This window comes from Anomalospiza imberbis, unplaced genomic scaffold, assembly GCF_031753505.1.
Source record: "Anomalospiza imberbis isolate Cuckoo-Finch-1a 21T00152 unplaced genomic scaffold, ASM3175350v1 scaffold_646, whole genome shotgun sequence".
In the NCBI taxonomy this organism is placed as follows: Eukaryota; Metazoa; Chordata; class Aves; order Passeriformes; family Viduidae; genus Anomalospiza; species Anomalospiza imberbis.
Genome location: NW_027100260.1, coordinates 5,795 through 32,426, shown reverse-complemented (window position 1 = coordinate 32,426; position 26,632 = coordinate 5,795). Strand labels below are relative to the sequence as shown.

The following is a 26,632-nucleotide window of genomic DNA, read 5'->3' as shown; positions in this document are numbered from 1 at the left end:
TCCTGGCTACTTTTGTCTGGGCATAATCCTTGGATATACGGAATTTGGGAGGCCAAATTCTAATTTTAGCCATGGACCCTGGACATGAAGGCCAGGTTCTTTTCCACAGGAAGGAAGGAACAGAGCCCCACAGTTTCCCGGGTGGATGAGAGGTTACTGCGAGACGTCAGCTAGAGCTGACAGTTTTTTTTTTGGGAGATACCCTTGCATAGAGGAAATTTTTTAGGGAGGATACCAATTTTGGCAATAGGCATCTGAAAAGAGGGACAGTTCTTACGCTTAGCAAGGAAAGCACGGAGCCCCAGTGCTCCAGGAGCTGATGAGAGACAGCCCATGGCATTCCAAGATCAGCCAGACCTGTCAGGTGGCCCCTGGGAGGCCAAGCCAGCCAGACCTGTTCCATGTTCCCTTGGTTCCATGAGGCCCCACAGTGTCCCAAAGTTCCCTTGCTTCCATGAAGCTCTGAGGTGTCACAATGCCCCCTTGGTGACACGAGGCCCTGAAGGGTCCTAATGGCCTCCATGGTTCCATCAGGCCCCACAGAGTCATAATGGTCTCTGGGTCCATGAAGCCCCGCTGTGTCACCATGGCCCCTTGGTTCCATGGGCTCCAGTGGTGCCACAATGATCCCCTTGCTTCCATGAGGTCCCCACCGTGTCACAGTGATCTCCATGGGAAGGAAAGAACCGAGTCCCAGTGTGGCAGGGGCAGCCACCAGAGGCCAAGGCTAGCCAGACATGACGGTACTGGCAGATTTTGGCTGGGAACAACCTTTGGATATACAGAATGTTAGAGGTGGAATCCCAATTTCAGACATGGACACCCGGAGGAGAAGCACAATTCTTTTCCATAGGAAGGAAAGCACAGAACACCGGTGTTTCAGGGGCAGATGAAAGGTGGCCACCATAGGCCTAAGGCAGCCAGACCTCTCTGTACTGGTAGCTTTTTTCTGAAAGCAACCCTTGGGTATAGGGAATTTGGGAGGTGGAACCGAAATTTCAGCCATTTCTGCAGTGATAAGAAGGACAGTTCTTTTCCATAGGAAGGAAAGCACAGAGCCCATGTGTTTCAAAGGCAGAAGAGGAGAGAGGTGGCTCCTGGGAGGCCAAGCCAGCCAGACCTGTTTGTCCTGGCAACTTTTGTCATGAAGGGATCCTTTGATATATGGAATTTGGGAGGAGGAATCTCAATTTCGACCATGGACACCTTGAGAAGAAGGACGACTCTTTTCCACATGAAGGAAAGCATCGAGCCCCAGTGTTTTGAGGCAGGTGAGAGGCAGTTCCCAAGAGGCCAAGGGCAGCCAATCCTTTAAGTCCTGGCTGCTTTCACTGGGGAGCAATCCTTGGATGTATGGAGTTTTGGAGGTGGAATCCCAGTTTTGGCCATGGGTGCCTGGTCAGGATGGATGGTTTCTTCCTATAGGAAAGAAAAGCACAAAATGCAAGTGTTCTGGAAGAAGATGAGAGGTGGCCACCCTTAGGCCAAGCCAGCCAGACCTGTCTCTCCTGGCACCTTTCCTCTAGGGGCTATCCTTGGACACAGGGCATTTTGGAAGTGGAATCTCAAATTTGGCCGTGGGTGCCAAATTTGATGAGGGACAGGAAGACTTTTTATTAGCAAGGAAAGCACAGAGCCCCAGTGTTTCAGAGGCACATGAGTGCCAGCCCTCTGGAAGCCAAGGTCAGCCAGACTTGTTTCCCCTGGCAGCTTTTTTCTGGGAGCTATCCTTGGATATAGGGAATTCTGAAGGCAGATGCCCAATTTTGGCCATGGATGCCTAGTTGAGATGGATGTTTTTTTCCCATAAGAAAGAAAAGTACATGGTCCCAGTGTCTCAAAGGCAGATGAGAGGTGGCCCCTGGGTGGCCAAGGCATCCAGACCTGTCTCTCCTGGCAGATTTCATCTGGGAACAATCTTTGCATATAAAGACATTTGGAGAAGGAATCCCGGTTTTGGCCCTGGGTCACTGGAGGAGAAGGACAGTTCTCTCCCATAGGAAGGAAAGCCACGAGCCCCAGTGCTTCAGGGCAGGTGAGAAGCAGCCCTTGACATGCCAAGGTGTCCTAGTTTAGGGCAAATTTGGGAGAAATCTTCCAGGAGGAGCCCCCAGAAAGCGAACCCCCCCCCGGCCCCTCCCCTATCTGGTTCGGAAAGAATTTCCTTGGAGAGAAGTGGAAAAAAACCCCTGTTATTCAACAAGCAGAACACTCCCCAATACAAAAAAACAACTAACTAATAAGCAAAAGCAAAAGCAAGGGCAAAGTGAAAGCAAGCAAGCCAGCAAGCAAGCAAGGAAACCTAGCCTCTCCTAGACACAAACCATGGGGGAGGTGAGCTGGCTGATAACAAGACAAAACAAACCTTCACTTTCAGAGTCAGTCCTGAAGGCACAGAACATAACATCAAGCATAAACAGAACACACGATTGGGGATGCAAGCACCATAATGTCATGCTAGGACATTCCACCCCATATCTCCAAATTGTCAACGTAACTACCAAACATCATGTAAAAACTTCATGAAGTTAAAACTTCCATCTTTCACTTACTCATCCTTCCATCTCACTTGCTCAAACCTTTGACACTTACACATTTCCTTCTATCTCTCTTGCTCAAACCTTTGACACTTAGACATTTCCTTCTATCTCTCTTGCTCAAACCTTTAACACTTACACATTTCCTTCTGTCTCATGTCGTTGTGGTTTAATGTACAGACAGTGGCAGTAACATCCAGCAAACAGTGATATTTGCATATGAGACACCCCACAATCAGATCTCCCTGAGGTACACATCGAGTTCTTCCATATTTCTGCATTATTCACCATGTACAACCTGGTCCCTGAGCAAAGACAATCCCACCAATGGGTTTGTCTGTACTCGAGGCAGAATTGATCCACACTGTCTTCCCTAACAAACCTCTGATATGTGCCACTGGGACTTTATCTCCGTCTGCTATATTCAGGGACTCAGACTGGGCAGGACCTGCTCCATTGGTGGAACCTCGGGTGTTAACTAACCAGGTGGCCTTTGCTAAATGCTGCTCCCAGTTTTTGAAAGATCCCCCACCCAATGCTTTCAAGGTGGTTTTTAACAGTCCATTGTACCTCTCCACTTTGCCTGCAGCTGGTGCATGGTAGGGGATATGGTGCACCCACTCAATGCCATGTTCCCTAGCCCAGGTGTTGATAAGACTGCTCTTTAAATGAGTCCCGTTATCAGACTCAATCCTATCAGGGGTACCATGCCTGCACAGGATTTACTTTTCAAGGCCCTGGAAGGTGCTCCGGGCAGTGGCGTGAGGCACAGGGGAGGTCTCCAACCATCCCGTGGTGGCTTCTACCATTGTGAGCACATAGCGCTTGCCTTGGCGTGTCTGGGGCAGTGTGATGTAGTCAATCTGCCAGGCCCCCCCATACCTGTACTTGGACCACTGCCCACCATACCACAGGGGCTTCACTCACTTGGCCTGCTTGATCTCAGCGCACATCTCACAGTCATGGATAGCCTGAGAAACACTGTCCATGGTTAAATCCACCCCTCGGTCTCGTGCCCACTTGTGGGTGGCATTTCTACCCTGATGGCCTCAGGCATCATGGGCCCATCGTGCTAGGAACAACTTCCCCTTGTTTTGCCAATCCAAGTCTATCTTTGACACCTCTATCTTTGCAGCCTGATCTACCTGCTCCTTGTTTCGGTGTTCCTCATTAGCCCGACTCTTGGGGACATGGGCATCTACATGACAGACTTTCACAGACACATTTTCTACCCAAGAGGCAATGTCTTTCCACACATCAGTAGCCCAGATTGCTTTTCCTCTACGCTGCCAGTTGGCCTTTTTCCACCTTTCCAGCCAGCCCCACAGAGCATTGGCTACCATCCAAGAATCCATATAAAGGTCGAGCTTTGGTCACTTCTCTCCCTCTCAGCAATGTCCAGGGCCAGCTGAACGGCCTTGACTTCAGCAAGTTGACTTGATCCACCTTCTCCTTCGGTAGCTTGTGCTATGTGTTGTGTGGGGCTCCATACGGCTGCTTTCCACTTCCAGTTCATCCCTACGATGCCACAGGAACCGTCAGTGAAAACAGCGTATCGAGTTTCCTCTGCTGGTAGTTGGTTGCATGGTGCACCTTCTTTAGCCCTTGTCACTTGTTCCTGCTGCTCTCCGTCAGTGAGACCAAAGTTCTCACCAGCAGCCAGTTTGTAATTATCTCCAAAATCCCAGGGTGATTCAGGTTTCCAATCCGGGTGTGCTGCATGATGAGAGTAATCCATCTGCTCCATGTGGCAGCAGTGTCATGGAGGGCAGTGGGAACCTTTCCTTTAAACATCCACCCCAGTGCCGTCAGTCAGGGTGCCAGGAGGAGTGGTGCTTCTGTGGCAATCACCTCGGAGGCAGCTTGAACTCCTTCATAGGCAGCCAAGATTTCATTCTCTGTGGGAGTGCAGTTGGCTTCAGACCCTCTGTAATTTCAGCTGCAGAATCCCAGTGGTCGGCCTCAAGTCTCCCCAGGCACCTTCTGCCAAAGGCTCCAGGACAGACCATTGTTCCCGGCTGCAGAGTAGAGCACATTCTTCATCTCTGGTCCCATCCTGACTGGGACAAGGGCTACTGCCTGAGCATTCTCCTGCTTGATCTGGGTGAAAGCTTGTTGCTGCTCAGGGCCCCAGAGGAAATCGTTCTTCTTGCAGGTAACCAGGTATGGAGGGCTCACAATCTGGCTGTACTCGGGAATGTGCATTCTCCAAAAACCTATGGCACCTAGGAAAGCTCGTGTTTCCTTCTTGCTGGTTGGTGGAGACATCGCAGTGATCCTTTTGGTGACCTCAGTGGGAATCTGACACAATCCATTTGCAACTTTACCCCCAGGAACTGGATGTCTCGGGCAACTCCCTTGACTTTGCTCTTCTTGATGGCGAAGCCGGCTTCCAGCAGAAACTGGATGATCCTCTCTCCTTTCTCAAGTACTTCCATTGCCGTGTTCCCCCACACAATGATGCCATTGAGGTACTGCAGGGGTTCTGGAGCTTCACCCTTTTCCAGTGCAGCCTGGATCAGTCCATGGCAGATGGTGGGGCTGTGCTTCCACCCCTGGGGCAGTCGGTTCCAGGTGTACTGCACGCCCCACCAGGTGAAAGCAAACTGAGGCCTGCATTCTGCTGCCAGAGAAGTGGAGAAAAACGCGTTGGGAATGTCAACAGTGGCGTACCGCTTTGCTGCCTTGGACTCCAGCTCGTACTGGAGTTCCAGCATGTCCAGCCCAGCAGTGTTCAGCGGTGGAGTCACTTCATTCAAGGCACGATAGTCCACAGTCAATCTCCACTGAGACTTGTGCACAGGCCAGATGGGACTGTTGAAGGGTGAGTGGGTTTTGCTGACCATCCCTTGGCTCTCCACCTAACGGATCATTCTGTGGATGGGGATCACAGCACCTCGATTCGTCCGATACTGCCAGCGATGCACGGTCAAGGTGGCAATTGGCACTCGCTGCTCTTCCACCCTCAGGAGTCCTCCTGCAGATGGGTGCTCTGACAGTCCAGGCAAGGTGTTCAATTGCTTAATGTGCTCTGCCTCTACAGCAGCTGTGCCAAAAGCCCACCTGAGTCCCTTTGGTTCTTTGTAATTGCCGTTCTGGAGGAAGTCTATGCCCAGAATACCCAGGGCCTCTGGGCCGGTCACAATAGGATGTTTCTGCCACTCCTTCCCAGTCAGGCTCACCTCGGCTCCCAACAGGGCCAATTGCTGTGATCCCCCCGTCACCCCAGCAATGGAAACAGGTTCTGCCCCCACATGTCCCGATGGTATCAGGGGACACTGCGCTCCAGTATCAACTAAGGTGTTGCATTTTTGTGGCTCTGATGTGCCAGGCCATCGGATCTACACTGACCAAAGATCCGGTTTTCCCGTGCCTCTCCTTGGCTCGAGGCAGGGCCCCTCTAGCTCTGGTTATCCTTTCTTCCCTGAGCATTCATACTAGAGGTACCTTCAAGGGGATCTGACAGATCATACCCGGCAGCTCGGTCACCGGAGGCTGAGTCTACCTTCACCTTACTGTAATCCTCTCAGTTAGTGTTTCCCTCCTTGAGTTGACACGCCCATGCTGCCAGGACAGAAGTGAGTTGATGTACTTCAGACCTGATTAGCATAAAAATTTTGATAATCAGAATGCCTTGGCAAGAACAAACAGAGCTTTGAAGACTGCAAGAAGACTGAATCAAGAAAGAAGATTGAATCAACTTCTATTAGCTAGAGATGCTGCAAAATGGATGTTTGTTTGTGATGATTAACCCAATTATTGTAGAAAAAATTACTAGTCTTCCTAGAATTTGTATAAGCATATGTAGTCCATGTGAAAAACACGTTCACTCTCCTGTCAAAATGTAAAAAGTTTAATAAAGGACAATAGGAGACAAGGACCATGGAGCAAAGGTTATTTATGGCTGGGTGCATCTTGGCACTCAGCCAAGACCACCCTGTTACCTTCAGGGATCCCCCTTAAATACCTTTTCCCTTACATCAGCCTGTTGCATATTCATAGCCGCTTATGCATATCCATAAACTAGTTTACATTTTCCAGGAGCTATTTTACATGGCCCCTCTTTGGGTCTGCCTTTTCAGAGCATGCGTGTTCCTTGGCTGGGGTTTGGCTCCTTCTCTTTATCCCTTCCAGTTCGGGCCTTGGTCCGCACTGCCTTCAGACGGTGAGTGCTGATGGTTGGCAGATCTGTACAGGTGTGCTCATCCTGTGTTCATTGGATGTTATCCCATCCAAGCAGGCATTTTAACACAAGCATACTTCCATCAGCTATTGCACTACTGTGTCTAAGCCTAATTAACAACAAAATTTAAAACTATATATTTGGAACAAAGTTACTTTAACATCACATATATAAAATCCATTTTAATATTTGCGAAAAGCCAATATTATAATATATATCTAGAACACTTCTCTCCTGCAAGTAAGGGCTGACACAGCTCGGCTTCTTCAACCTGGGCAAGAGACTTAGACTTGACCCAACTGTGGCCTTCCAGTACCTGAGGGCAAGCTACAAGAAAGATGGACAGGGACTTTGTATGAGGGCAGGCAAGGACAGGACAAGAGAGAATGGATCCAGGTGGAAAGAGAGTCGGTTTAGGTAAGGAATTCAGAAAAAAGTCTCTCCTGGAACAGGTTGACCAGAGAAGGTGTGGCTGTCCCGTCCCTGACAGTGTTCAAGGCCAGGCTGCATGGAGCTCTAGACAAGCCGGGCTAGTGCAAGGGGTCCCAAGCCACAGCAGGGGGGTTGCAGCCGTGTGATTTTTCAGATCCTTTCCAAACCAAACCATGCCACGACTCCACGATTCTGGGATACTTCCCCTCCTCATCCTCTGGCAGAAAAAGGATCTTGGCCCCAAGTTCCACATTGCAGACCATGTCTTTTGGCAGCCTGCAACTGTCTCAACAGAGGATGAAAAGAGATGACATTACTGATACGATTTCCCTTTTCTACTCGAAAATTAAATGCTCCACTCCTGTCCACTCTCGCAAAAGTGTCTGAAGAAGCAATTCTTCCCCATGAAATGCTTCGTCTCAGCCAAAGAAGAAAGAAGCCACAAGCCAACACGCTTCTTTATTGCTACATTGTTTGATTTGGTTACTTCTCGAATAGGAATTACTTTGGGGTTTTATTTGTTAGTTTCTCTCTTTCGTTCCGCGGGGCGCGCGGCGGCTCCTCCGTTGGGTTCGCGGAGGCAACGGAAGAATGTTCGCGAGCTCCGGCGGTTCTGCAGCAGCAGCAGCAGCAGCAGCAGCAGCAGCAGCAGCAGCAGCAGCAGCAGCAGCAGCAGCGCTTCTCTCGATCGGTTTTCCGCTCGACTTTCCACTCGCTCCCCATCCCCTTGTCCCTCTCACACTCACTCTATTCCCGTCCCGTCCCGTCCGTGTTCTGCCTCTCCCAGCCCGGCTCATGCCGCGTCCCGCAAGGCGCCGCTCGGCGGGGCCGCCCCGTGCCCGCCCCTGCCCGTCCCGCCGTGGAGCCGCCTCGGCCGGGCTCTCTCCGTACTGGCTGTGGCACTTCTGGAAGTGCCTCTTGCTCTGGTGCTGGCGGAGCAGCGCGGTCTTTTGGCTCCACCTGGCGCAGGCTCTGGGCTGGCCCCGGCTGGGGCCCCGGCCCCGAACCAAGCCCCTCCCGCGGTTCCGCCCGCAGCCGCCCCGCTGCCGCCCCGCGCCCGCCCCGGCCCCGACAGCGTCGCCAGCAGCTTCCCCGCTCCGAGCTCCGCCGCTGCTCGGCTTGGCCGCCGGCCCCGAGCCGCCGCAGCCCGGGGCGGCTCGGCAAGCAGCAGCGCGCCGGGCGGTCGGGTTCCCGGGGCAGAAGAGCGGGAGCGCGGTGCCGCCCGCACGGGCGGAGAAGCCTCCCCTGGAGCAGCTCTACCGGGAGGGCCCGCTGCTGGGGAGCGGCGGCTGCGGCAGCGTTTACTCCGGGACCCGGCTCGCCGACGGCGCCCCGGTAAGAGACGGGGCCGGAGCGGAGGGGGCGGCGGGCGGCGAGCGGCGGGCGGCGAGCTCAGCCCGGCGCTCGCCTTGGCTTGCAGGTGGCCATCAAGCGAGTGCGCCGCGATCGCATCTCGGAGTGGGCGCGGCTGGTGAGTGAGCGGGGCCAGCGGGAGAAGCCGGCGGGGCGTGCCGGGCGGGGCTAGGGCGAGGCCCGGCAGGGTGGCAGCCGGAACGCCGCGAGGGGAGCGAGCGGGGAGTGAGCGGGGGCCGCGCAGCGTCCCGGGCCGGGCAATGGCCAGCGGCGCCGGGGCCGGGCAGGGGATGCCCAAGGCGCGGCGCAGCATCGGCCCCGCTGAGGGCATCGCGGTCCCCCCGCAGCACAACGGCGCCCTTGTGCCCATGGAGGTGGCACTGCTGTGGATGGTGTCGTGCCCTGGCTTCCGCGGCATCGTGCGGCTCCTGGACTGGTTTGAGCTGCCCGACGGCTTCGCGCTGGTCATGGAGCGTCCGCAGCGCTGTCAGGACCTCTGGGACTTCCTGGCCGAGCGGGGGTTCCTGACGGAGCCCGTGGCGCGGGGGCTGTTCCGCCAGGTGCTGGAGGCCGTGCGGCACTGCACCAGCCGCGGCGTCCTGCACCGCGACATCAAGGCCGAGAACGTCCTCGTCGACCTTGCCACGGGCGAGGCCAAGCTCATCGACTTCGGCTGCGGCACAATCCTCCAGGACACGTTCTACACCCGGATGTCAGGTGAGCCCAATGCCGGGGCCCAGCCGGGCAGCAGAGGTTCCCCCCTTTGCTGGCAGAGGGGGAAGAGGGAGGGAGGGCAGGAAGGGGAATCCTTCTTCAGCCGGCTGCAGCCAAGTTGCTTTTCGGCGGGGCAGGGACTGGCTGTTGTGGAACGGGAGCTGGCTGGGAGGGAGGGAGGGAGGGAGCAGCATGGGCCTGATGAGCTGTGCCCGTGTCCCATAGGAACGCCGGAGTACTGCCCACCGGAGTGGATCCTGTTTGGCTGCTACCATGGCCAGCCAGCCACCATCTGGTCCCTGGGCATCCTGCTTTATGACCTGGTCTGCGGGGACCTTCCTTTCCATACAGACAAGGACATTGTCCGGGGCCAGCTCTTCTTCCCACCCCGGGTGTCTCAAGGTGGGGATGCGCCTTCAAGGCTCGGGAGGAAGAGCGGGGTTGGGAGGGGGCAGCTGGCACAGAAGCGTCCCGCTCCAGCAGCTAGTGAGGAGGTTGATCTCCTGGGTTAGCTGGAGGAGGTGGCACGTGTGCCTCTGGGCTGCTCTCCTCCGGAAGGGAGGATCAATGGGAAGCTTTTGGCTGCAGCTCCGAGCACTCCTAGTGTGGCCTGGGCACCGTGGAATGTGGGAGAGCACGGACAGGAGCCTTGTCCCGCTGAGTGGCGGTTTCTGGTTTCTCTGCAGAGTGCCAGCACCTCATCAGGTGGTGTTTATCCATGGAACCCGCAGACAGGCCATCACTGGAAGACCTTTTTGAGCATTCTTGGCTGCAGGAGCCCTGCCTGGCCCAGGAGACAGCAGAGATCCATCCCTCTGCTCAGTAGGATCCAGGAGCCCAGCAAGTACCCGCTGCACACGTCTCGTGGCACTCCAAGAAAACCCCGGAGCGTTTCCCTGCGGCCGCGGCCCGGAGGAGAGAGCGCAGCCAAGGAGATGCTTCCGCTGGTCCCCGGCGAGTTGTGGAGGGAGCGTCTCAGTGCTCCCCGTCCCATTGGAGAAGTGGTGGCAGTGCGGTGAAGGTGCCACGGACTGGAACAGGGGAAACATCCCCCTGCAGCTCACTGGCATCGAGATGAGCCCGCAAGCCGAGGCACAGCTGGCGTGTTCTTCTGGAGCACCACATGGAGCTGGGAACACCATCCTCGAGCTGGCCGCTGGCGGGGCAAAGCCGAGTGGCTTTGGCTGCGGCCCCTTCCTGGAGGACACGCTCTGCGCTCCGATGAAATCAAGATGAGTCCCCAGCCGGCACAGGGGCGGGGGGATGCTCGAGCTTCCAGGCATGGCAGGGCTCGGGCTGGCCACGCGCCGCAGGTTCCCTGCTCGGCGGCACTGGGGAATATTAATTTTTCCCCCGGACGCCAGGCTGCTTTTTGGTGGGACAGGGGATGGGTGTTGTGGAAGGGGAGCCGGCTCCTGGCCTTGCTGACAGCTTCTGCCAGCCAGCCTGGCATGGGCTGGGGTGGGGGCAGCCAGCCTGACAAAGCATCCATCCATGTGGATGGGGCAGCAGAGGGGGACGGGTTCCAAAGCCATGCCCCAGCTGATCTGCTTTGTAGGCCCTTGAGGAAGGGGTGCGTTTAAGGGCGGGAAAGGTGGGGTTTTTCCCCACCCATGGACAGATTTAATTCTCGCATGGAGTGCTCAGACCCTCCTCAGGCCCGTGAAACGGTGACAGGCTTTGTAGCTTCTTCTTGTTTCCAGGTCTTGTTTAGAATTGATTTCATGAAATTGTTCTTTGTTTTCCCAGGAAGATTACACCTGGTGCCTGGACCGGACGGGGAAGCACCTGCACCGTCCCTGGAGCACCTCCAGTGCCAGCGCTACCCCAGGGGCCATGGTCTGCGGGGACATCCCCTTCAAGAAGGACGAGGACCTCGTGCGGAATCGGCTCCTCTCCTGGCAGCAGGTCTCCAGAGGTGGGCACCCGGCTCCACAGCTGGGCTGGCAGAAGGGCTTCGGGCAGAGGGCAGCGGGCACACGGGCATCCTGCCCTTACAGCTGCTGAGGAGGCTGCTGTGCTGTGCTTAAGCAGAGGAGGTGGAACATGGCCTGCCACGCTGCCCTTCTCTCGAAACAGAGAATGGCTCGGGAGCTTTGGGCTCTGAGCACAGCCAGCAGCCTGGCCCGGGCCCAGGCCATGGTGGGACAGGGGGACAGGAGCCTTCTGTGACTGACCGTGGCTCTCTGGTTTCTCTCCGCAGGCTGCCAGCACCTCATGCCATGGAAACGGCTCCGCTCGGCCTGCCAGTCTGGGAGGGCTGGAGGGCGGCGGGTGCTCATTTGCTGTCAAAAATAAATTGGTTTTTTTTTTTGTCATGTCACGATCACAGCATTTCTTTCATCCTTTTCCAAGGTTTTGGCCTCCCTTCCTCCAGGCTAATCTTTTTGTGTCCTTCCTCAGCCACTTGATGGCATTTGGCGGGGGGGTTAAGCAATGTGAAAAGTTCAACAACAGCTCCTGTTGCCAACTGCAGCAGCCCCTTCAAGAGCCCTGAGCTACCAGCGAGGTCCACGTCTGCCTTGCAAAAGGGAGTGGTTTGCAGCCATGGGGTTGTCGCCCTGCTGCAAAAGCTGGGAGGAAATAACAAGTGGCAAAATGCCAATTTGGCTCAAGCCCTGCCCAGGTTCTTCATCTTTTCCCTCTGCTCAGTGATAGGCAGGCAGGGCTGGACTCCAGCAAGGTTCAAGCTCTTGGTGCTCCCTGGCATCAAGGGGATCAAGTCAACTCTTGTATGCAGTGACTGCAATAGAGCTCCTGAAGGAAAAAAGGGAATGTCATGAGGTGGGGCCTCCTTCTTGTCCCCTTTGTCTGCCCAGGAGCCCCTTGGAAAGGGAAATGCCCACACGGGTTTATCTGACTCCTTCCCAGCCAGCCTTTCCCTCACTCCCGGGTCTCATTTGCTCCGCAGGCTTCACCAGCTCGCTCAGCTCAGAGGAGCTCTCAGAGGAGAAAACGCTGCCTGGCGTGGGGCTGTCTGATCCCTGTCTCATCTGGATTCCGTTTGCCCCGCTCCCTCCCCCATCCAAGAGACCCAAGGATGCCCCGCAGCCCCACGGTCCTGCAGCAGATGCCGGGCACATTCCCTCCTCTGCTCCTTGGTGGCCCTGGGGAGGCTCCAGAGCCCTCCCTGTGTGCGGGACAGCTGCTGCAGCACCGCTGCGCCTGCGTGCGAGCAGCACCCGAGGAGCAGCTGCGCAAGTTCTGAGTCTGAAGCAGAATCCTCGGCGCACACAAATGACAAATGGCATCTCAGGGGCTGCCAGGAGAAGCTGAATCCATCTGCTCGCTGCCCTTTCGAGCCATAGCCATGCCGATGCAATTGGAAGAATTGCCCCTGCCCAGGAAGCTCTCAGGTAGAAGAGAAGAGCAAAAGCCACGTGTTTCTGAAACACGAAATGTCAGAATGAGGTTCCTTAACACTAATTTGTTATTTAAGAGGGGATCATTTATTGAGGCCTGAGGTCCAGTGAGGGATAAATCCTAACCTGACGTGGACATGTAATTCTACCAGTGTGTTGCTCATATACAGTTGCTAAATGCCAATCACAATTTACCCATTTCCATAAATCCCACCCCAAGTTCCCAGATTCAGTCCTTGTTTTCTCTATTACTGCACCCTTGAGCCAGATGTCTTCTTCTTCTCTTCCAGCCATCCTTGCTGGGAAAGCAGCCCCTGCATGCCTTGTTCCTGTGCTGGAAGTTCACAGGCTAGGTAAAAATGGAATGAACCCTTTGGGCACCAAGGCCAAGGCTTTGTGTGGCCAGGCAGGGGCAGGCAGGAGGCAGAGCTGTCAGCAAAGGAAGGGGCCAGCGAGGTGGGGCAGCCGGGGGATGACGACAGCCTGCAGGGACAGAGGCCAGGGCAGGGACACCGCAGGACAGCCTGGGCTGCAGAGGGCACAGGGATGTGCAGCAGCTGCAAGGCCCTGACAGAGCCAACCTGTGCAGCCCTTTGGCCATGGCTGCTGGCCCTGGGCCTGAGGCCACGAGGGGACAAGTGACCCTCGCAGCCCTGGGGCCTCATTGCCTCCTTGTCCCTGCTCAGCAGCCTGGCAGGGGCCGCCCCATGGTCCTGCCCTTGGCATGGCACATCCCCACATGCCAGTGCCCATCCCGGGAAGAGCCCTGAGCAAGGAGGGAGGGACAGGATCTGCCTTGCCAGGGGCTGGGGCTCAGCCTTGGCCCTTTGCATTCCTGAAACACATCCAGGTTTGCTCAGCACCAGAGACACCTTTGCCTTGTTTGTCCCCACCTGTCATCAGTGCCTCCAGTTCTCTGCTCTGCCTGGGGCCTGGGGACACTTTGATATGAATTGTGTCTTTGAGTGGAACCCATTAACAGTTAAAGAAAGTTTGGACTTTGAATCTGACTTTTTGAGTTCTTGAGAAGCTCTTTGAGCACACTCTGAGGGACTGGGTCTGATGCAAACAGCACCAAAGCCCCAGAGGTCATTAAAGTCCTGGTGCTGTGTCTGTGCTGCTGAGCTGGGCCGGGCTCCTGGCCCAGAGGCAGCTCCTGGCAAGGGCAGCACTGCAGAGAGACAGCTCTGGCCAGGAGCAGCTCCTGTGCACAGCCCAGCAGGGCTGGGGCACTGCCAGGGCATCCCAGGGACACGAGCAGGGCACAGACAGAGCTCACAGGGGCTCAGCACTGGCAGGGGCTGTGGGGTGTCCCAGAGGGGGCTGTGTCACAGCAGCAGCTCTGTGGCTGTGTCACGGAGGCACAGAGCAGCTGTGATGTCAGAGAGGGTCTGTGAGACTGCACAGAGTGGATTTGTGTGAGGTCAAAAACTGGGCTATGACATCACAGAGCATGTTGTGTGAGGTCATCAAGCAGCTATGGCATGACAGAGGGGACTGTGTGACATCACAGAGCAGGCTGTGACATGATGGCATGGCTGTATGACATCATAGAGCAGGCAGTGAGGTCAAAGTGTGTGCTGTGACATTACAGAGTGGCAGCATGACATCACAGGGAGGGTTTTGTGGCATCACTGAGGGGGTTGTAACATAACAGGGCAGGCTGTGACATCATAGAGAAGGGTATAAGGCAATAGAGTAGATCCTGCCATCATAGAGGGTGGCTCTGTGAAAACAGAGAGTGGGTTGTGACATCACCGGGCAGCTGTGTGACATCACAGGGGTGTGTGACACCACAGGGGCTGTGTGAGGTCACTCCACCCCAGCCCCCCCTCACAGTTCCCCCAGAGAAGTCCATCGCTGCTCGTGCACTGCGGGGTCCCCTGTCCCCCCGGGTCCCCCCACCCCCGGCGCCGCAGCCTCCCCCAGAGGATGTTCCACGAGATCGACCCCAGAGCCTGACACGGGGACGGGGGCTGGGGCTGTGGGGGGGTGGGACAGGGGGACAGGGACCCCCCGGCAGCGTCCCTGTGTCCCCCAGGGCCAGATCCTGGGCCAGGGCTCCTTCACCCTGTTACCAACGAGGGCTTGAGAGCGCTGAAAAAATCCCCAGAAAGGGATTAGCAAAACCAGTTTTAATATTAAGTGACAGCACCACAAAGTTCCTTGGCAAGAGTCACTCTGCTCCTGACTGGACACTGCAGGCATGGAAAAGAAAACAAAGCAACAACAAAACCAAACAGAATCCAGGCAATCAAACCAGAAATGAGCCAAGACCTGTGGCTTTCTTTCCTATGGAAAAGAACTGTCCTTCTCCTGCAGGTGCCCATGGCCAGAATTGGGATTTCACCTCCAACACTGCCTGTTGTGACAGACGGGAGGAGATTGTTGGCTGGAAACATTTCATGTGTGGGGAGGAAGGGGCAGGTCCAGCCTTGCCCTGCGCTGGAACCCCAGCCCTGCCCTGCCCTGGAACCCCAATCCCCCCAGAGCCTCTATCCCAGCCCAGCAGTGTCTGCCAGTCCCTGGCACAGCACAGGCAATGCTCCACAGCCACCTCTGGAGCCCCCAGCCCAGCTCCTGAGTGACCAAATGACCCCAAGTCCCACCTGGGGGAAGGGCTCAGGAACACCAAGGGGTATTTAAGGCTAAGCACAAGGCAAGCACACATCTTGACCCTACCTCCTCTTGGAATTTCTATCTGAACACTGCTGGAATCCAGGAGTTGGTAGCTCTGTGTGTGCTTCTCTGTATATTTTTTGTCTTTCTCTCTTTCTGTGTCTATTTCTTCTATTTTGGTCCTCGTGCAAATGTTGATTAACTTAAAATTGAATGAGCTAATAGTCTGTGAAGTTGAATGGGCCAAGGTAATGCTTTGGGAAGTGTTTTTGTTGATTGAATGTCATGCTAAACCTTTTACCAAAGTTTCTCTGGGTTTCTAAAGTTCCCAAAAAAGGCTGTTTTTTTGTTTGGAGCTCCGGAGAATCTCTTGTTGGTATTTCTCCAGTGCATCCAACTCAGAGGACACAAACAATTGCAATTCCTCTTAAATGTCTCCTTGAGAGAGTTGTTTGGGGGATGGGAGTCAGGGCTTGTGTGTCCTGCTTGGCACAGCCCAGGCAGGGCTTTCACAGCCCCATTCCACACTCCATTTCCCAGCTGGAGCCGCTGGTGCCTCTGAGTTCTGCTGCCCCAGCCCCAGGGACGCTCTCCTTGTCTGCCCATTCCCCCACGGTCTCTGGGCAGGGATGGCCTCAGTGGGAGCTGCTGACATCCTCAGCAGCTTGGAGCGCCCTGGAGCCACCTCTGGCCATGGACGGCGGCCAGCGTCGGGGAATGCCCCGGGGTGAGGAGGGAGGACACCAGCAGAGCATCCCCCCGGGGCAACGACGAAGACAGTGCCGGGATCAGGCGGAAGGAGCACGGACCCCCACCGGAGCATCCTCCAAAGGTAAGGTGTTTTCCAAAGTAAAATTGGCAAAAAATCTTATTAAATTCTGTGGCTGATCTTTGCTGTTCCCACGAGTCGCTCGCCACCCACACAAATCACAAAGTTCCCCCTCAAAAGTGGGACTGGGAGCACACAGACCCTTCCCCATAGTCTAGGGACCCCCAGAAGACCCCTCCCTATGGACTGGCCACCCCAGAAATGGGGCTAGGACCTCCAGAGAAACCTCCCCATTACCCTACAACCCCCCAAAATGGTGCTGGTACCCCCAGAGACCCATCCCCGTGGGACTGGAACCACCACAGACCCATCTCCATGAACCTACAACCCCCAGAAATGGGACAGGGACCCCCAGAGACCCCTCCCTATGGGCCTGGGATCCCCAGAATGGGGCTGGGACTCCCCCCATGTGAGCCACGCCCACTCCCCGCCTTGCCCCGCCCCCAGCGTCAATCCAACCAATCAGCGCCTGGAACAATCAGTGCAGGAACGCCTTCTGCATCATCCAATCAGATCGCACTCTCATTCTGGCCCCACCCCTTCATTGTGACATCACAAGCGGCCTTGACACTCAGCCCCTCACCACTATGACATCACTGCGCTCCCATTGGCTGTCGGCGGGAGGGCGGGGCTTGCCCGGACTATAAAAGGCGTGTGCTGGCACACAGGGCTCAGTGCGGGCCCGGCGATGGGAGCGGCGGCGTTGGCGGCGTCAGAGCCCCGGGAGCGCCCCGGAGCCACCTCTGGCAACGGACGGCGGTGAGGAATGCCCCGGGGGAGAGGGGGGAGGACCCGGCCAGAGCATCCCATGGGACAGTGAGCACCGAGAGCGGCAGGGCATCGCCCTGGAGCGAGGACGATGGAACTGGGAGGACCAGGGCAACCAGCGGAGCATCCCCGGGGCTGAGGAAGGAGAATACCAACATAGCATCCCCCGGGGGCAACAGGCATTTAGGGATTTTAGGGATTGGAGAGTGTAGTTTAGTATGTCACATGGATGAGAAGTTTAGGTTTTACAATTTTTAGCATATTGTAGATTGTTATAAACGCCAATCACTTGGTTTTTTAAATTTTAAAAGTTTAATAATAATAAAATGGTTATAAAAATAGCAATACAATTAGAGTAATGAAAATTTAGAGTTAGGACAATTACAAGACAATAAAAAGCAAAGAATTACGGATGTCCGGATGCTCTCGGGCACTTAAGCCCGATAAGCATGCCTTGTGAACAAAGGAATAATCTTTAAAAGCAGTAGCCTGTTGCATATTCATACATCTCATACATGATGCATAAATTCCTTGCAAATTAAGAACTTTTCTGGTTTTTGTCAACTTCTTCCCCTTAATCCTGGTGGTTCCATAAAGACAGAGAGAAGGTGGAAGAATGTTTGTCTTTTCCGATAAGGAGGCAGTAATTCTTTATGGGCCCCCATCATTGTCATCTCTGTGTGAAGAGTTTCTTCATTATCTCATCTCTTGCTTGAGCTAGTAAAAAAAAAAACCCACATACATAGGTTCTATTTTAACTACAAAACTACATATACCATATTAAAGAGAGCACTTCCATCTGACAGCAGGTTGCAGATTGCCTCGGAAAGAGCCGTGTCCTTGGAATGTGCAGCAAATCCTCTTTCTTTGCAAACCGCGGTTAGTGTGCAGTGTAGGTACACTCTCCCCTTGCCAAATGGAGTGGGAAAGCTTTTCGCTAAGCTAGAGATGACTAGAGAAGCAGAAGCGCGGCTCCGGAGCTATCCGGAGGAAAGTGCCTCTTCCCGGCGTCTTTCGGCTTGAAGAGGCGCTCCGGAGTGCTCCGCTGGCGCTCTGCTGAGCTGTGCGCGAATTAGCCGCTTCTGCGCCTCCGAGAAGCAGAGATCGCGGTTGCTTGGAAGAGGCGAAGAACGAAGCCGCAAAGAAGCGGGCTTGTGTGCCAAGCCTTCCGACTGCCGGAGGACGGTGGCTGCCGCTCTCCTGCCTCTTGAATTCACTCTCGGCAAGCGAATGGAAAGCGTTCCAGGACAACTTGCCTGGGTTTTGACTTGGTCCTGATGCGTCCCACCTTGGCAAGTCTTGCTCGTCGCCAGAGGCTCCGAGATGCACAGAAGACGGTGGCAGCTGCTGAAAAGAAGGGCAGCGGTGAGTTTGTCGACAAGCAAGAACATAGGCAGCTGCCTGTGCTTGGGAAGGAGCAGCTGCCTGGTTTTGGCAATTGCCTTCACAGCGCCCAGAAGCCCGGTGCTCTGCTGCTTTGTTTTTCGCAGTCAGTCAATTGCACACTAGTGAAGCTGTGCCAGGCTCTTCAGCTTTGCTGCTTTTGAGCATCTGTGCTCCACTTAGGCTCTGTGACATCTCTCGAGGTTGTTTGCCTCGGCCAGGCTGGAAAGTGCCCGCTAGTACCTAGAGCTGGGCAGGAGAGGGCAGAGAGCACTTCCATCTGACAGCAGGTTGCAGATTGCCTCGGAAAGAGCCGTGTCCTTGGAATGTGCAGCAAATCCTCTTTCTTTGCAAACCGCGGTTAGTGTGCAGTGCAGGTACGCTCTCCCCTTGCCAACTGGAGTGGGAAAGCTTTTCGCTAAGCTAGAGATGACTAGAGAAGCAGAAGCGCGGCTCCGGAGCTATCCGGAGGAAAGTGCCGCTTCCCGGCGTCTTTCGGCTTGAAGAGGCGCTCCGGAGCGCTCCGCTGGCGCTCTGCTGAGCTGTGCGCGAATTAGCCGCTTCTGCGCCTCCGAGAAGCAGAGATCGCGGTTGCTTGGAAGAGGCGAAGAACGAAGCCGCAAAGAAGCGGGCTTGTGTGCCAAGCCTTCCGACTGCCGGAGGACGGTGGCTGCCGCTCTCCTGCCTCTTGAATTCACTTTCGGCAAGCGAATGGAAAGCGTTCCAGGACAACTTGCCTGGGTTTTGACTTGGTCCTGATGCCTCCCACCTTGGCAAGTCTTGCTCGTCGCCAGAGGCTCCGAGATGCACAGAAGACGGTGGCAGCTGCTGAAAAGAAGGGCAGCGGTGAGTTTGTCGACAAGCAAGAACATAGGCAGCTGCCTGTGCTTGGGAAGGAGCAGCTGCCTGGTTTTGGCAATTGCCTTCACAGCGCCCAGAAGCCCGGTGCTCTGCTGCTTTCTTTTTCGCAGTCAGTCAATTGCACACTAGTGAAGCTGAGCCAGGCTCTTCAGCTTTGCTGCTTTTGAGCATCTGTGCTCCACTTAGGCTCTGTGACATCTCTGGAGGTTGTTTGCCTCGGCCAGGCTGGCAAGTGCCCGCTAGTACCTAGAGCTGGGCAGGAGAGGGCAGAGAGCACTTCCATCTGACAGCAGGTTGCAGATTGCCTCGGAAAGAGCCGTGTCCTTGGAATGTGCAGCAAATCCTCTTTCTTTGCAAACCGCGGTTAGTGTGCAGTGTAGGTACGCTCTCCCCTTGCCAACTGGAGTGGGAAAGCTTTTCGCTAAGCTAGAGATGACTAGAGAAGCAGAAGCGCGGCTCCGGAGCTATCCGGAGGAAAGTGCCGCTTCCCGGCGTCTTTCGGCTTGAAGAGGCGCTCCGGAGCGCTCCGCTGGCGCTCTGCTGAGCTGTGCGCGAATTAGCCGCTTCTGCGCCTCCGAGAAGCAGAGATCGCGGTTGCTTGGAAGAGGCGAAGAACGAAGCCGCAAAGAAGCGGGCTTGTGTGCGAAGCCTTCCGACTGCCGGAGGACGGTGGCTGCCGCTCTCCTGCCTCTTGAATTCACTCTCGGCAAGCGAATGGAAAGCGTTCCAGGACAACTTGCCTGGGTTTTGACTTGGTCCTGATGCGTCCCACCTTGGCAAGTCTTGCTCGTCGCCAGAGGCTCCGAGATGCACAGAAGACGGTGGCAGCTGCTGAAAAGAAGGGCAGCGGTGAGTTTGTCGACAAGCAAGAACATAGGCAGCTGCCTGTGCTTGGGAAGGAGCAGCTGCCTGGTTTTGGCAATTGCCTTCACAGCGCCCAGAAGCCCGGTGCTCTGCTGCTTTGTTTTTCGCAGTCAGTCAATTGCACACTAGTGAAGCTGAGCCAGGCTCTTCAGCTTTGCTGCTTTTGAGCATCTGTGCTCCACTTAGGCTCTGTGACATCTCTGGAGGTTGTTTGCCTCGGCCAGGCTGGAAAGTGCCCGCTAGTACCTCGAGCTGGGCAGGAGAGGGCAGAGAGCACTTCCATCTGACAGCAGGTTGCAGATTGCCTCGGAAAGAGCCGTGTCCTTGGAATGTGCAGCAAATCCTCTTTCTTTGCAAACCGCGGTTAGTGTGCAGTGTAGGTACACTCTCCCCTTGCCAAATGGAGTGGGAAAGCTTTTCGCTAAGCTAGAGATGACTAGAGAAGCAGAAGCGCGGCTCCGGAGCTATCCGGAGGAAAGTGCCTCTTCCCGGCGTCTTTCGGCTTGAAGAGGCGCTCCGGAGTGCTCCGCTGGCGCTCTGCTGAGCTGTGCGCGAATTAGCCGCTTCTGCGCCTCCGAGAAGCAGAGATCGCGGTTGCTTGGAAGAGGCGAAGAACGAAGCCGCAAAGAAGCGGGCTTGTGTGCCAAGCCTTCCGACTGCCGGAGGACGGTGGCTGCCGCTCTCCTGCCTCTTGAATTCACTCTCGGCAAGCGAATGGAAAGCGTTCCAGGACAACTTGCCTGGGTTTTGACTTGGTCCTGATGCGTCCCACCTTGGCAAGTCTTGCTCGTCGCCAGAGGCTCCGAGATGCACAGAAGACGGTGGCAGCTGCTGAAAAGAAGGGCAGCGGTGAGTTTGTCGACAAGCAAGAACATAGGCAGCTGCCTGTGCTTGGGAAGGAGCAGCTGCCTGGTTTTGGCAATTGCCTTCACAGCGCCCAGAAGCCCGGTGCTCTGCTGCTTTGTTTTTCGCAGTCAGTCAATTGCACACTAGTGAAGCTGTGCCAGGCTCTTCAGCTTTGCTGCTTTTGAGCATCTGTGCTCCACTTAGGCTCTGTGACATCTCTCGAGGTTGTTTGCCTCGGCCAGGCTGGAAAGTGCCCGCTAGTACCTAGAGCTGGGCAGGAGAGGGCAGAGAGCACTTCCATCTGACAGCAGGTTGCAGATTGCCTCGGAAAGAGCCGTGTCCTTGGAATGTGCAGCAAATCCTCTTTCTTTGCAAACCGCGGTTAGTGTGCAGTGCAGGTACGCTCTCCCCTTGCCAACTGGAGTGGGAAAGCTTTTCGCTAAGCTAGAGATGACTAGAGAAGCAGAAGCGCGGCTCCGGAGCTATCCGGAGGAAAGTGCCGCTTCCCGGCGTCTTTCGGCTTGAAGAGGCGCTCCGGAGCGCTCCGCTGGCGCTCTGCTGAGCTGTGCGCGAATTAGCCGCTTCTGCGCCTCCGAGAAGCAGAGATCGCGGTTGCTTGGAAGAGGCGAAGAACGAAGCCGCAAAGAAGCGGGCTTGTGTGCCAAGCCTTCCGACTGCCGGAGGACGGTGGCTGCCGCTCTCCTGCCTCTTGAATTCACTTTCGGCAAGCGAATGGAAAGCGTTCCAGGACAACTTGCCTGGGTTTTGACTTGGTCCTGATGCCTCCCACCTTGGCAAGTCTTGCTCGTCGCCAGAGGCTCCGAGATGCACAGAAGACGGTGGCAGCTGCTGAAAAGAAGGGCAGCGGTGAGTTTGTCGACAAGCAAGAAGATAGGCAGCTGCCTGTGCTTGGGAAGGAGCAGCTGCCTGGTTTTGGCAATTGCCTTCACAGCGCCCAGAAGCCCGGTGCTCTGCTGCTTTCTTTTTCGCAGTCAGTCAATTGCACACTAGTGAAGCTGAGCCAGGCTCTTCAGCTTTGCTGCTTTTGAGCATCTGTGCTCCACTTATGCTCTGTGACATCTCTGGAGGTTGTTTGCCTCGGCCAGGCTGGAAAGTGCCCGCTAGTACCTAGAGCTGGGCAGGAGAGGGCAGAGAGCACTTCCATCTGACAGCAGGTTGCAGATTGCCTCGGAAAAAGCCGTGTCCTTGGAATGTGCAGCAAATCCTCTTTCTTTGCAAACCGCGGTTAGTGTGCAGTGCAGGTACACTCTCCCCTTGCCAAATGGAGTGGGAAAGCTTTTCGCTAAGCTAGAGATGACTAGAGAAGCAGAAGCGCGGCTCCGGAGCTATCCGGAGGAAAGTGCCGCTTCCCGGCGTCTTTCGGCTTGAAGAGGCGCTCCGGAGCGCTCCGCTGGCGCTCTGCTGAGCTGTGCGCGAATTAGCTGCTTCTGCGCCTCCGAGAAGCAGAGATCGCGGTTGCTTGGAAGAGGCGAAGAACGAAGCCGCAAAGAAGCGGGCTTGTGTGCGAAGCCTTCCGACTGCCGGAGGACGGTGGCTGCCGCTCTCCTGCCTCTTGAATTCACTCTCGGCAAGCGAATGGAAAGCGTTCCAGGACAACTTGCCTGGGTTTTGACTTGGTCCTGATGCGTCCCACCTTGGCAAGTCTTGCTCGTCGCCAGAGGCTCCGAGATGCACAGAAGACGGTGGCAGCTGCTGAAAAGAAGGGCAGCGGTGAGTTTGTCGACAAGCAAGAACATAGGCAGCTGCCTGTGCTTGGGAAGGAGCAGCTGCCTGGTTTTGGCAATTGCCTTCACAGCGCCCAGAAGCCCGGTGCTCTGCTGCTTTGTTTTTCGCAGTCAGTCAATTGCACACTAGTGAAGCTGTGCCAGGCTCTTCAGCTTTGCTGCTTTTGAGCATCTGTGCTCCACTTAGGCTCTGTGACATCTCTGGAGGTTGTTTGCCTCGGCCAGGCTGGAAAGTGCCCGCTAGTACCTAGAGCTGGGCAGGAGAGGGCAGAGAGCACTTCCATCTGACAGCAGGTTGCAGATTGCCTCGGAAAGAGCCGTGTCCTTGGAATGTGCAGCAAATCCTCTTTCTTTGCAAACCGCGGTTAGTGTGCAGTGTAGGTACACTCTCCCCTTGCCAAATGGAGTGGGAAAGCTTTTCGCTAAGCTAGAGATGACTAGAGAAGCAGAAGCGCGGCTCCGGAGCTATCCGGAGGAAAGTGCCGCTTCCCGGCGTCTTTCGGCTTGAAGAGGCGCTCCGGAGCGCTCCGCTGGCGCTCTGCTGAGCTGTGCGCGAATTAGCCGCTTCTGCGCCTCCGAGAAGCAGAGATCGCGGTTGCTTGGAAGAGGCGAAGAACGAAGCCGCAAAGAAGCGGGCTTGTGTGCGAAGCCTTCCGACTGCCGGAGGACGGTGGCTGCCGCTCTCCTGCCTCTTGAATTCACTCTCGGCAAGCGAATGGAAAGCGTTCCAGGACAACTTGCCTGGGTTTTGACTTGGTCCTGATGCGTCCCACCTTGGCAAGTCTTGCTCGTCGCCAGAGGCTCCGAGATGCACAGAAGACGGTGGCAGCTGCTGAAAAGAAGGGCAGCGGTGAGTTTGTCGACAAGCAAGAAGATAGGCAGCTGCCTGTGCTTGGGAAGGAGCAGCTGCCTGGTTTTGGCAATTGCCTTCACAGCGCCCAGAAGCCCGGTGCTCTGCTGCTTTGTTTTTCGCAGTCAGTCAATTGCACACTAGTGAAGCTGAGCCAGGCTCTTCAGCTTTGCTGCTTTTGAGCATCTGTGCTCCACTTACGCTCTGTGACATCTCTCGAGGTGGTTTGCCTCGGCCAGGCTGGCAAGTGCCCGCTAGTACCTAGAGCTGGGCAGGAGAGGGCAGAGAGCACTTCCATCTGACAGCAGGTTGCAGATTGCCTCGGAAAGAGCCGTGTCCTTGGAATGTGCAGCAAATCCTCTTTCTTTGCAAACCGCGGTTAGTGTGCAGTGTAGGTACGCTCTCCCCTTGCCAACTGGAGTGGGAAAGCTTTTCGCTAAGCTAGAGATGACTAGAGAAGCAGAAGCGCGGCTCCGGAGCTATCCGGAGGAAAGTGCCGCTTCCCGGCGTCTTTCGGCTTGAAGCGGCGCTCCAGAGCGCTTTGCTGCCGCTTTACTGAGCTGTGCGCGAACTAGCCGCTTCTGCGCCTCCGAGAAGCAGAGATCGCGGTTGCTTGGAAGAGGCGAAGAACGAAGCCGCAAAGAAGCGGGCTTGTGTGCGAAGCCTTCCGACTGCCGGAGGACGGTGGCTGCCGCTCTCCTGCCTCTTGAATTCACTCTCGGCAATTCACTTGCCTGGGTTTTGACTTGGTCCTGATAACTATTAAAATGTTAATACAGCACTTCTAATCAATATAACATAATACATATAGTATTCAATTTAATATTTGCGAAAAGCCAATCATAAAATATGCATTTTTCACAACTAACACAGCAGGCAAAACGCCAAAGAGGAGGGGGGGGTGAGCTCACTCTCACCCGACCTATGCTGTAGTACGCGCCGGCGGCCACCAGATGTCACCAGAGGACACAAGGAAAAACGACGCACCACAGCTTTGGTCACCATGAAGAGACGAATTTATTTTTTCTGACTCCAATCATTTATAGTTCTCAAAAGGTGCAAGTGGATTGGAAGGTGAACGTGCCACCTCTCCAACGACACTGGACAAACTACCAGTCTATCAAATTTCTCCGCCTTTATGAAAGAATGCAAAACAATAGGTTGTTTACAGAAAGTTGCGTGAGAAAGCTCTCTACAAGAATGTAAATTCAGAAGGCTTTAGAAAATCCTAAGAAATCAGGGCGACAGGGTCACAGTGAAAGTCAGCAGGCAAAAGAAAGGAATTGCTGAGGAATGATCTTGGATCAAGCCAAACATTTACAGTCAGGGCAGTCCATTGGTACAGATGGGGGTACACTCTGGGGGTGCAGCTAAGGCCATGAGGTCACAGCAGGCTCTGGGGTCACAGCAGGCTGAGGTCACAGCAGGCTATGAGGTCCCAGAGGTGCCAGAGCCCCGTGCTTGCACAGAACCACAGAACCCCTTTTAGGTTTTTTTTGTTGTTGTTGACTCCCTGGGAGCACTTGTAGTTCTCCACCCCTGCTATTTTTAAATTCCTCCAATTGCATTTTCAGGGGACACTGGTTAACCCAGTGCCCAAGGTTCTTACAAAGCAGGCGTGGCTTTGTGGGGTCAACCATTGCTGGTCCTCGCTGCTGCCCAGTGTGCCACTGTGCTGATGGAATGGGCACTGGGCTGGCAACGGCGACTCTCTGTGGTGGCCTTGGCAGCAGCTTTGGTCTGGTGTCCTGAGCCACACTCCTCAGAGGCACTTTCCTGTTACAAACTAGAAGCACATCTTTTAGTGTGGGGGGGTTCTAAAGGTAAGCTTAAAATCGCAGCTCGACACTGTTCATTCACATTTGCAAATGCCATTTCCTCTAAAACTTCTTCCCTTGCATTTTCTTTCCTAACTTGGATTTCAATAGCTCTAGTTAACCTTTCCACAAATTTCAAAAAAGGCTCTGATGGTAGCTGTGTGATCTTACTATATGGCTCGAGAGGGCCGTCAGGTTGAAGGGCAAAGAAGGCTTTTTCAGCTGCATCTCTGACTCTCTCAAGGACTACCACAGGGATTACTGCAGCTTGGACCGGGGCCAGAGACCACTGGCCTTCACCGGAGAGATGCTCGATGGTAATTGGCACACCACTGGCATCCTTTGCTGTGTTTGGATCAGCATGCAAGTCTGGGAGGGCCTCTTTCAGCAGTTGTTTCCATGCCACTTCCCATAGTTTGAATTCTGTAGAGGTCATGAGGCACGAAAAAAGATGTTTTAAATCATGTGGGACTAGCACAGTCCTACCCAGTTCGGCCTTTAAAAGGTCACGGAAGCATGGGCTCTGTGGGCCATACTGTTGGTGTGTTTTGCAAATCTCTCTTTATTATTTGGTGTGCAAAAGCTTTCCAATTAGCAGCTGTGGCTCCTCCCCCTTGCCCTGCATGCTGATATGAGACAGGGGCGAGTGAGAAATCGGGACCCTGCGTTGGCTCTGCAGTTCCTGCTGCTTTTCCCTTGAACGGGAAGCATTGGGATCACTGGTGTGGCTACAGGGGCGAGCAGTGGGCGAGCCCCCACCGTGGGAACCCGGGCAGGGGGCGGGGCCACCGTGGGAACAGGGGGCGTGGCCACCGTGGGAACAGGGGGCGGGGATGCCTGGTGACGTCACGTCGGCAGACGCCCCCTGGGGGGAGGGGCGGAGCTGAGGGAGCGCCAGGTAAGGTGGGGGGAGGGAAGGTATCACGAGGATCGGGGGGGTGAGGGGAAAGAAAGGATTTTTGGGATGCTGAGGGGAATCATGGGAAGAAGGAGACCAGGTTGGGCGCGGTGCCACGTGGCATCCTCCATTTTCTTGGCTCTCTGGGGACTGGGAGCCATTTGGGTGGTCACTGCTCTCCAAAAAACCAACACGTGCTCGGGGTTTCTGGGCTGGGCAGACAGGGTGGGGAGAATTCAACGCAGTCTGGCCAGGACTTTGTGGACAGAGGGACTCGGGCATTTTAAGATGCTCAGGGAGCCGGCTTCCCTGGGCATGAGCAGAGTCTGCTCTCCTTAAAATACTGAGTTTTGGGGAAGAGGGTTCAGAACTGGGGTGGGAAGAAATAGGAAGAGCAGAGGTACATTCCTTGTTATTTGGCTTTTCCTTCACTTCCCTTTGCTTGAGTAAAGCTGATCGAACTTGCAAACTCCAAAACACAAATTCAGCTGAAGACGTGTCCCCAGACTTTCCCAAGGTTATCAATTTGTGACCGACCCACCGTGTACCAAAAGTGGGTGTTGTGGACTTG

General features: G+C 55.2%; 1 protein-coding gene across 1 annotated transcript; it reads left to right on the top strand.

The window, feature by feature from the left end:
* Positions 1–1,198: 1,198 nt before the first annotated feature.
* LOC137467464 (serine/threonine-protein kinase pim-2-like) lies at positions 1,199–12,427 on the top strand. The gene is given in 12 exon segments (XM_068178961.1): positions 1,199–1,271; positions 4,049–4,074; positions 4,871–5,008; positions 8,122–8,487; positions 8,573–8,623; positions 8,853–9,222; positions 9,445–9,621; positions 9,906–10,033; positions 10,035–10,229; positions 10,969–11,137; positions 12,131–12,186; positions 12,365–12,427. Coding segments are annotated over 12 exon segments (1,812 nt in total).
* The last annotated feature ends 14,205 nt before the right edge of the window (positions 12,428–26,632 follow it).